This window comes from Zootoca vivipara, chromosome 3, assembly GCF_963506605.1.
Source record: "Zootoca vivipara chromosome 3, rZooViv1.1, whole genome shotgun sequence".
In the NCBI taxonomy this organism is placed as follows: domain Eukaryota; kingdom Metazoa; phylum Chordata; class Lepidosauria; order Squamata; family Lacertidae; genus Zootoca; species Zootoca vivipara.
In genome coordinates this window covers 31,391,949-31,403,004 of record NC_083278.1, presented here as the reverse complement: position 1 = coordinate 31,403,004, position 11,056 = coordinate 31,391,949, and the positions used below count along the sequence as shown (strand labels likewise).

At 43.6% G+C, this 11,056-nt stretch overlaps 1 protein-coding gene across 1 annotated transcript; it reads right to left on the bottom strand.

Annotated features, from left to right (window-relative positions):
* Positions 1–1,248: 1,248 nt before the first annotated feature.
* Positions 1,249–9,061, bottom strand: BAG2 (BAG cochaperone 2). Its single transcript, XM_035109717.2, has 3 exons — positions 8,565–9,061; positions 3,027–3,136; positions 1,249–2,468 (listed from the first exon to the last, which is right to left on the bottom strand). Exons 1-3 carry the CDS (start codon positions 8,930–8,932, stop codon positions 2,068–2,070), a joined length of 879 nt encoding a protein of 292 aa, XP_034965608.2. The 5' UTR covers positions 8,933–9,061; the 3' UTR covers positions 1,249–2,067.
* Between the last annotated feature and the right edge of the window lie 1,995 nt (positions 9,062–11,056).

The window sequence follows — 11,056 nt, the reverse complement described above, 5'->3', positions numbered from 1 at the left end:
CCTAAGGATTTTAACCAAAAGCTGAGTTTCCATAAAAATTGGCATGCAGTCAACTGGTCTTTACTAACATTCCTTTCCTAAATCATAATATAATGCAGCGTCTGCCGGGCCAGTTAAAGGTGCCAGTTATGTTGTAGTGTGCCTGATTCTGAGTTATGTTTCAAGTCTTAACTATTGTAGGATAACAAAAGTGACTGGTATTCTGTCTGTTTACTGCATTTATTAATAAGTTGTAGGCAGATTTTCATTTTTTAAGAAAGAAAAAAAACCTCCAGAGCTGTTTACAGTAGTAAAAACTATGCTAATGAAGTAATAAACATCCCTCAAACAGCCAAATATCATTGCAGTGCTGGAATTATTAAATCAGCATCAGTGGACAAGGGAAATGTCTTAAGTGAGGAGGTATGTTTTAAACAAACCATTGAAACAATTGCGCCTGCTATATTGCAGAGGGGAGCTTGTTCTAAGGGGTCTGCCTCTGTTGTTCCCAGGTGGAGTTCCACTGGTCATAGCATAGCCCTTTAATGGCACTTCTCCCACATAATGATGCCTCAACCTCCCCTCAGACCCACCTGCATAACCCTCAACATCTGGCTTGAATGAGCCATGGTGAACAACGGTCAAAAAAACATACTGTGATTGGACTACGGAAGCATCTTGTCCATGTTTCTAGGATGAAAAAAACAAACTGGTGCCACCAAGCCAAGCATTGGACACTTCACCTGGACCTGGAAATAATGGCAGGACTCCATTCCTATGAAGGCAAGCCATTTGATTCTCTATGCGCCTAGCATTGTCACAGCAGGCTTCCAAGAGTTCCTTCCACCATCTCATTTGCAATGGTAGATGCCAATAAACCCCACTGGGTGGGCAGGTCAAAGATGCATTGGAGGTGACTAAGCAAGCTTTCATTGCTTCCACCACAATAGGGTGCACAACAAATGTTTGGTCAGCTTCGCAGCGAGTCTTGACTCCCATTTGTTTACCAGCTATCATTTGGCCTTCCTCACTACCCAGAGCGCTGCAGAAAACTGGGGAGCAATTTCCACAGCCATAACAGAGATGTAGCAACTGGTGACCAAACTGATACCTACATGTTAAGATTTCCGAGCAGGTGGAATAATAGAGGGAGTGCGACTAGAATATAAAGTTTCTCACAATTTGCCTTGGTCCAGCAATTTGTAGATCTATAGATAAAAAAATAAATATAACCTTTACAAAAAAAAGGCTATGGAAGTGTTTCCAATGTAGAGTGCAATCTACTTTTATTAATTCTCAGCAAGAAAAAAGTGCACATCGTTTTCTTCGCATCTACTGCAGCAATTTCCAGAATCCTCTCCCTATGCGATGTTCATTTACCTGCCTTTTTTGTTTGTGTGTGAGAGAGAGGGGAAAGGAAGTGTGCTACGTGACATATTTGCACATGATGGTAGACACTGAAGCTTTCTAGAGAACAGAGCAAAACACGGATTGAGGAGCTTCTGGAATTCCGCGGAGGGTGTTTTTTTTAAATAACAGAAGTATCAAAATACTAAAACAGTTAACTGTACGGGAGCAAACCAAATACAGCTTATGAAAAGTTAAATCATTGGGACATCATCAAATGGCTACATTTTAATACTGATATCAAATATGGCCATAGTTACCTATTAGTATCCAGCACGCTAATATTCCCCACACAGAGTAAAATAGACTGGATAACTTTGTGGGAAGAAAAACAATGGATTGAAAACTGCTGGGTGTACATGTGCTTCTATAGTCCTATAGCTGCTTAATCCTGTATCTGCCACAGAGTGAGTAAGCGCTTCATATGAGCCCATTTTTTTAATTGGTAGCCTTCTCACTGAAGGTAAAGTAAGGGAATTTTTCCAAGCTTCCCTTCTAGCTATGCCTCTGTGCTCTGAACGCCCAAGGGTTGGTTTAAGGGCTACATATAGACAATGCAAGGTCCTCTGGTGTTGCTCTCCTCCCTCCCCCCAAATTCCAGGGAAGCAGCAATTCTTCGATTTATTTGATTTCGCTTACTTTATGAAACTATTTATTCTTATAGTAACTCTCCCACAGCTTTTAATCTTTCCCATTGTTGCAGAGGTGCCTTGCGGTGGATTTATGGTGCTCCAAAAGCATGATAGATTTTTCAGAGTTTTCTATGTTTCTGAGAAGAGTCTCTAGCCGTCTTTTGATTTTCTTCTGATCTTCTATCGCGCATCCAATTACAACAGACTGGAATTTTTGGTTCACAGGTGCAGCTGGCACTTCAGATGTACAAGCACCATAAAGCGACATTAAGCGGCTCTTGGAGTCTTCCAAATCATCCAATAGTTTGCCAACTATTTCATCGATCATCCGTGTGGCATGTAATAGGGACTCTTGCTGCTGGGGATTTCGGATGGTTTCTACTGAAACCTCCACCGTGAGGGTTCTGCCCATCAAGCGTTTAGCAGTCAGACTGAGTTCTTCCCTTTCACCTGCATTTTGGAAGTGAAAACGTTTTGGTTTTAGAGCTTTGGAAAGGTCAAGCTAAACTAGTAGTATTATTTGTATAATTGCCTCTTCTACCGCACAACATAGAAGCTGGGAGTGCAATCATAGTTCTAGTGGGCCTGCAGAGAGATTTTCTCTCTTGGGAGAGGATTTTGACTTGGCCAATATTGCAGCTATCCATGCAAAATACTATAACAGGTGTTTCACCTATCAGGCGAAGGGGCTCAAACATTGTATGGTGCGTTTTCCAGGAGTATGAAATTATGAGTTTTATGAATGGTATACAATGGTGTAGCTCCACAGATAGAAGGCACCCATCAACAATAACAGTGAAGGGAATAATTTTGGGTGATTTTGCCTGCCTCCTTGCAACCTTCTATTCCTCACCCCAATATGACTGGGATATCTGCATTTTGGGAGCTACAGGGAGTAAGGGAATTTGCCAAAAATAGCCTCCTTCTACCAATTGGCTACTACCCTATATATCTTTTTTTTCATTTACCCAAAGTGAGTGAGTGATTCAAGAACTGCTGGACTCTTACCTTCACTAATGCTCCTCATATCCTGGCTGTTTTGTATGCCATGGATCATTTCTAGAAGTGATTCCTTTTCCTGCTCCATTGAAGATGCTGTATCGCGCAAAGCTTCAACCCTGGGAAGAGGAAAAACCAAATAGGAAGAGAGTTCGTAAACAATCAAATGTTGCCCGTACTGACGTTCTCTAGGAAATAACTGAAAATAGTTGCTCATTCATGGCGGTGCCAATTCATTTTACAATTAGAGTAGATAACTAAATTACTTGCGCTGTCCATATTTTTTCCTAGCATGCAAATAAGGGCGGAGGAAGGCCGTTGCTTCTGAGAAAATGGCACGTTGAAGAGATTGACCCACTTGTGGAAATTGCTGATTTGGCCTTTTTGAACAGAATTCAACTATTTAAACACACACACAGAGGACTGCAATTGTGTTCCTGCAGGAAGGTTTAAAAACATTTTCTTGAAATTGGTTTGGGGTTTGCTTTATTATGCAATGAGAGCCAATTGGGGTAATCTCCCTCAGAAAAGTGGTGCGGGGAAGGGGTTTAAACATGACATGGCATGGCTTTTTTTTATAAAACTTTTGAGACTGCTGCTCATGGATCTGCTGAGTCATGTCTGTTCAATCCTTTGTTTCAGCTCCAGAAGAAGTGGTGTATTCAGTCATGAATGTCTACAGAAAGACATTTGCACTAACAAAACTCTCAGTGTTATAAGAACTGAGTTCCCTGCTCCTGAAATATTTAATGGGTCCCTTCTACTGCAACGTATGAAGAGGCTTTTATGGGTCAAATCAATGCTGTGCTCTCTCTCTCTCTCTCTCTCTCTCTCTCTCTCTCTCTCTCTCTCTCTGGGTGTGTGTGTGTGTGTGTGTGTGTGTGTATGTAAGTGTAACTGTCATGCCCACTGTTACATTCATTCACATATCTCATTAGAAATCCCATTAAAATATTCAGAGCCAACCTTACCAGCAGGACTAGAATTCATACAAGTGTGGTCTTCTGCTTCCAAAGAAGTAACTTGTTATGTTGGCGTTAAAATTAATTTCATTATCTTGTCGATCGCCTACATTCATTCTACACCTACAGTGGTATGGTTGTGTGTTATATATGTGGTGTTCGGTGTTTGAAAACAGAGAAGTCTGTATTGTTTTACACCTGTCTTTTTCCAAACTGTTAACAAAAATATTCATGAAGCTAAGCTAACAGAAAGGCCTTGAGCTTAGTTCTGTGCTTGCCCTGTGCCTCTTCAAACTGCTGATGGGTGTGCACATGATGGGGTGCTTTTTCGTACAAAACAATTATTCATTAATTAATAATATTACATTTATATCCCACCTTTCCTCCAAAGAGCTCAAGATTCCCCTCCAACCCATTTTATGCTCGCAACTACCCTGTGAGGTAGGTCAGACTGAGAGACACTGACTGGTCCAATGACACCTAGTGAGCTGCTTTCTGCTCACTGAAAATTAGCATGGTGGAGAGAAAATAAGGCTAGAACTCCTCTCGGATCTCTAGCTCTGCATGCAGGGTTTGTTCTGTCAGGAAGAGTGTTTTATCAATTGTGCAGCCACCTCGTTGAACACTAGGCCTCCATCAACTAGCTGAACTTCCACAGCCAAACTGTTCACCTCGGCCCCATCCACTTCTAGGAAATTCTTATTTTTCTAAGCTCTCTGGCTTCCTTTTTTGGAGATGGAATATGTGTTATGAAAGGCAACAGCAGGAGCAGCAAGCTATTTCAGCTTCAGCAGGATTTGAAGGAGATCGCTTTAATGCTCTAATGTAAGATTGTTTTCTATTTCTACTAAGCAGCAAACTAGTACTGTAGCATTCTCTCTTATTCAATAGGATACAGCTCTGGCGGGGTTTGTTTGCTACCAGTGCTTTTAGATGCAAAAATTAAGTATGTGAACCCTTCCCCTTCACTTTATCACAGGAAAAGCTTAATCGGCTAAGTTCCTTCAGGTCACACTCTTTTTAAGTCCCCAAACAGGACTGCGGGGGCGGGGGGAGGGAGGCTTAATTGTGTGCCCTCGTTTGTTCCCAGGTTTTATTTTGTAGAGTCTATTTTTAAAAAGGTGTCCTGTGAATTCTTCAAATGGTAAGAGCCTATTTCCCACCAGCTATGCACACACCTGGATGTTAGCAGTCAGGCAACTCAACTGTGTGGCTTAAGCTCTGGGGAATGGAAAAGGATTGATAATGTTTCTGGTATAAAGATTTCTCTGCCCTAAGGAAGTGGAGCTGGAATGGAAGGTTCTCATGTTGAATCGCATATTCCTGACAAATTAAAAGTAAAACCCTAAGCATATTTAGCATTGAGCTGAGTGGGGCTTAGAATCCTTAGGGCCCAGCCATTGCCAACAAAAAAAAATAAGGTGTTCAGACTCCATATGGTTTGTGGAATGACAGCTGGGGTTGCCAGGTCCCTCCTAGTTTGGAACTATATATAGGCCTCTCCCACCATGGCACCTGTGTACATCACTCATAAAGCTGGACCATCTTGCAGCAGCAAATTTCTTCCTCATTCTTACACAGATACTGAGGGAAAGTGTGAGGCAGCTGCAACCGGCTATGAAGTTAAAGTGCCCCAACATCCAACATGAGGTTGTAGCTCTTGGAGCTATACATGCACTCAGTTACTGAAGCATAAAATAATTGCTTGCATGAGTGAAAAAAAAAGCCATTTCAAAATAAACACGCATGTGCAAGTATCCAATCATATGGCACTATTCAGATAAAAGCGAGCTGGAGCAGCGAACAAATATCTAAAATAAATATTTAAATATTCAAATCAGCCATCAATCATATCTGTAAAACTCAATAAAAAAGGAACAACAGAGAATAACAAAGGTCACACTGAACTAAAACAGTTGAGAAATCACAGAAGAAAGCAGCCTAGGCAACTTTTATTTATTTTATTTGTTTATTTTATGTTGACAAAGTCATCATCATAAATAAATGAGAATAAAAATAACTTTTTAAAAAATCTGTTGCTGAAATGACATTAGGCAGAGAGAGAGAGCATTCCAGCGTCATAACTTTTATATGCCTGTTGTCTTTGTCCATGGAGTTTTCTTGGCAGGGATACTGGAGTGGCTTGCCAGTTCCTTCTCCAGGTGGATCACGTTTAGTCAAAACTCTCCACTATGACCTGTCCATCTTGGGTGGCCCTGCATGGCATAGCTCATAGCTTCTCTGAGTTATTCAAGCCCCTTCGCCACGACAAGGCATTGATCCATGAAGGGGATCAATAGAAGGGCAAATAGAAGGGGAAGAAATGGAGGCAGTGAGAGATTTTACTTTCTTGGGCTCCTTGATCACTGCAGATGGTGACAGCAGTCACGAAATTAAAAGACGCCTGCTTCTTGGGAGAAAAGCAATGACAAACCTAGACAGCATCTTAAAAAGCAGAGACATCACCTTGCCGACAAAGGTCCGTATAGTTAAAGCTATGGTTTTCCCAGTAGTGATGTATGGAAGTGAGAGTTGGACCATAAAGAAGGCTGATCGCCGAAGAATTGATGCTTTTGAATTATGGTGCTGGAGGAGACTCTTGAGAGTCCCATGGACTGCAAGAAGATCAAACCTATCCATTCTTAAGGAAATCAGCCCTGACTGCTCCCTGGAAGGACGGATCGTGAAGCTGAGGCTCCAATACTTTGGCCACCTCATGAGAAGAGAAGAATCCTTGGAAAAGACCCTGATGTTGGGAAAGATTGAGGGCACTAGGAGAAGGGGACGACAGAGGACAAGATGGTTGGACAGTGTTCTCGAAGCTACGAACATGAGTTTGACCAAACTGCGGGAGGCAGTGCAAGACAGGAGTGCCTGGCGTGCTATGGTCCATGGGGTCACGAAGAGTCAGACACGACTAAACGACTAAACAACAAAGAGAGCATTCCAGAGTTGGGGTGACACAAATGAAAAGGCTCCATCACAGTCCACCTCGCTTCTGCATACAAAGGGGCCGCGATGAGGACTCAGGGGAAGATTAATAAACAGGGATGTATTTGTGGTCTTCAAGGTTCCCTGATCCCAAGCTATTTAAACTTTAAAAGTGAAGCCTAAAATGAACCAGGTGCCAGCGTGCAGTTTGTGAAATGTGTTTCTATGCATCCAGTTTCACTTACTGTTCTATTATTAACTGTATTAACTTCTGTTAACAGCCCCACGGACAGCAAGCACCTTGCAGTAAGTTGCAGTAATATGTTATCACCTCCGTCCCCTATGATATATGGCAGCAGAAAACCCATATCTTCCACAGTCTCCTATCTGACCTAACCAACTCTCCTACACACACCACCAGAGCACCTCATCAGATGTCAAAGAGTCCTTAGATTCAAATGGCAACTCAACTAGCAATTCCTTGCAAAAAGCTTCCATCAAATCACTTCTAATCAACCTCTGTATTTTACATCCTGACCACTGGCCAGGATGGGGGTAATAGGTGTATCACCCATCAAGACCACTGATTTATCCCATTTAATACGTTTTCGAAATGCTGGCTTCCATTTAAGGAACAAGGCCTTGTTTTTAAAGTAGGAAAATATCCAGTATGTGTGTATTAGCAATTACAGTACCTCTCCCCAAATAGTAATGGCAGAGGTCAAAGTGCCTTATGGTAGACCCTGTCCTACACAGATGGGTCCCCTGAGGCATATCCAGTAGTGGCAGCAGTTGTGCATCAAGGGGGGGGGCCTGAGAGATGGCATTTTAATTCTTCACAGTGCCCCAGAGTGCCAAACTCATGTCACTCTGGAAAATATAAATGGTGGCTTGCAGTGACATGCTGGGTGAGCCCTGACAGCTGCCCCAGGATGTCAGGTGCTGAGGCCTGCATTTAACTTACATGTCTCTTGACACAATACACAGATATTAAAACGCACACGGTTTGGTGACAGAAGCAAGCACCCTTCACATATTAGGCTGAAAGTGGGAGAGCAGGACTGGGTGTTGCATCTCAACCCAACTTTCATAAATTCAGCTCAAGGAGAACAAATATTCTTCACTCCCCCCCCCCAACCCCAATGTGAACCTTGCTTTTCCAACAGCAGAGGGGGGAAAAATCCATTTGAAAATAATAATCCTATGTGCATAGGATCTAAAGACATAATGGCCAGCAGCAAGGATGGCACACAGGATCCTGCACTCCCCTCATTCCAGTTAATATGTGAAAAGTGCTAGGATTTCAGAAATCACTCTGGACTGTGAAGCAATAATCGCTGCTTTCCCATGCCTGACACCACTGAAACCATACCTGAACAACAAAAGGAAAACGGGCTGTGGGGGCTGAAACACCAGGGGGGGGCGCTAAGCAGCACTTTGCAAGTTTGCAGAGCGATTCTAACCAGGGGGTTATTAGAATGATAGATTAGTCAGCATCCCTCGCACGGGGTTTAACAGGGAGCCTGACAAGCAACAAAAACCAGCCCTATAAGGAAACCATTCAAAAGGAAGACACGCGAACCCCGACGGGGAGAAGAAGATGTCATATTCTGATTTGACTCTGCTTTTTAATGCCGAGCCCGGCGGGTATTACCTCCTCTCCAGCTGGTCCAGGCACTCGAGCAGGCGGCTGGATCGGTCCGCCATGGAGGTGGAGCGGAAGAAGCGGCCCCGCAGCTGCCCCCCACTCGCTTGCTGCTGGCCGCCGGCTTCGGCGACGCTGGAGCTGCTCCTGGAGCTGCTGATCTTGGCCTGGGCCATGGCAGGCCGAGAGAGCCAAGACGCCCGCTGCTTCTTCCCCGCCCGCCGCTTGCCTGCAGAGCGTCCCCGCAGGCAGGCAGACTGCAGCAGGGCTGACACCCGACGCGCCGCCAAAGGAGGAGGCGAGCCGCCCCCTCCCTTAGGAGAAGAGGGGCCCACCCCGCCCCTGCCCGCGGAGGGGGCGGGAAGCGCTCTGCACATGTTCAGAGGCGCTGCCGCCTCGCAGAACCCACCGCGTTCTATCCTTGCCTGCTGGTCGCCGCCGCACTGGAAACGGGGTTTAGGGCGCGCTCACCTGCCTGTGGCATGGCTGTCAAGTTGTTCTCCCTTTTTAAAAGGGAAATCCCCTTATGCTGAATAGGCTTCCTCGCGAGAAAAGGGAAAACTTGACAGCTATGGTTTGTGGCTTAAGCTGCGCCCTAGGGGTGAGGGGAGCCCAGTGGTATGTCATTGGTATTTATAAAGGAAGCCCTTTTTAAAGCTGACTCCAGCCTTGGTGAGAGACGTGGCTCCAAATTAATGCCTTAAGCTTAGAAGAAGGGCCATTTGTCTTCGTAATGGGCAAAGGGACCGGTGTTGGGTCAATCAGCAGCCCTCCTCCTCCTCCCTCCCTCCCTCCCTCCCTCTTTCGCGCCTTGCACTGGGAGCGTCATGGGGCGCCATCCCTGCTTCCCATTAAGGACATGCTTCTTGGTGCTTTCCTTTCGCAGCTCAGCTAAACGTGTCCCTCTTGCTGAGAAAGTGGCTAACCTTTTTTTCTCCATCCTGACGCATATCCTAAAGTGGAGAGGCTGTAGGTTTTTGTTTTTAAAGGGGGGCACTGCAGTCTCTTGAGCTGGAGCCAAAAGTTTGACAGAAACATTACTCCCATTAACTGCACTGCAGTTGTCTCTCAACTCTTTTCCCTCCTCCTCCTCATAAAAAAAAAGAAAAGGCAAATCACCTCGTGGGGTGCAGGGGAAGAGAACCCCCTGAAGATTTATTACAAACTTCAGCAGGACCAAAGCCATTTTAAAAAATGTATTTCTAGTTACAGGTAGGTAGCCGTGTTGGTCTGCCGTAGTTGAAACAAAATTTAAAAAATTCCTTCCAGTAGCACCTTACAGACAAACTAAGTTTCTCATTGGCGTATGAGCTTTCGAAGTAGTGTGCATGCACACAAAAGCTCATACCAATGACAAAATTAGTTGGTCTCCAAGGTGCTACTGGAAGGATTTTTTTTATTTTAAATATATATATGTATTTTAAACAAATATTTAGCATAAAGGTACATAAAACACAAAACCTTACATTAAAAACACATGACACAATGAAAAGAACCCAAAGGAGAGGCAGTTGTCTTATTTTTTGGAACCAAGGAGTTGTTCACTGACAGATGGGAAGCAGCTTTTAAACTGAAAATAAAGAATAAAATACCATGTCTAAACAATTGTGTCATCATTTTGGCTTGCCACAGATACGTCTGCAGTATAGTTTCAGGGTACAAAGTAAATTACACTGTACCTGAGTGGCTTAGCATAAATCTGCATAAAGATATTGTAGATATTACCACTAAATATTTGAATCTTTAAAAAGATCAACTGGTTAAACAACTGGGCATTAAAATTTGGATACATTATAACCACAATTAAGTGAAACCACAAAATATCTTAACGGTGGAACTGTTGGTCTCACCTCTATCTCCTGGTTAGGACAAATTTCATTAAGATGAATCTACTTTCAAAATGTTCCTTTTATTTATCAACCTACCTCTTAAACACGAAGCTGCTCTTGCAAGATGGCGGAAAACAATACCAAGCATTACTCAGTGTGGGAAACTCCACGAGTAACAAAAATGAGTTAAATTGGAAGGGGGTGCAGTTGTTGACTGGCACTGGTAGGACTCTTTCTGATAAAGCAACCATAGCAGAACAGGAAGAAATCCAGGTAAATCTAGCTAACCTCTTGTAGTTTCAAAACAATGACAAACATGCAGCTGTCCTTATACAGGGATTGAACCTGCAACCGTGGTGTGGTTCTTGGCTGTTTTTATTTTGATTACTTTGAGTAACATCAAATGTTTCCTGAGAAGGGTACTTGTGTAAGAGAAGGTATAAAAAAAACATGCCAACGTACTCATTTTGGCTGGTGTGAAAAGAACAGAAAGCAAGCTAGCAGTAACTAAGTGAATGGGGTGTTTTGAGGACCATCCTGCATACTGCGCTCATCAGAAACGTTTTGAGAGATGAATGTGCCCTCGCTGCGTTATCAACCTTGCAAGCCATCCTACAGAAGCTACAAGATCACTCACCCACCCCACTAGCCTAAATTTCTACTCATGTCTTG

What these genes read in the sequence shown, in the direction of transcription:
- BAG2 (XM_035109717.2), bottom strand. Translation starts at nt 8,932, where the DNA reads ATGTGCAGAGCGCTTCCCGCCCCCTCCGCGGGCAGGGGCGGGGTGGGC. An exon ending in CTGGACCAGCTGGAGAGGAG is followed by an intron (nt 3,137 to 8,564) that starts GTAATACCCGCC and finishes TCCTCTTCCCAG; the next exon opens with GGTTGAAGCTTTGCGCGATA. An exon ending in TATGAGGAGCATTAGTGAAG is followed by an intron (nt 2,469 to 3,026) that starts GTAAGAGTCCAG and finishes TCCAAAATGCAG; the next exon opens with GTGAAAGGGAAGAACTCAGT.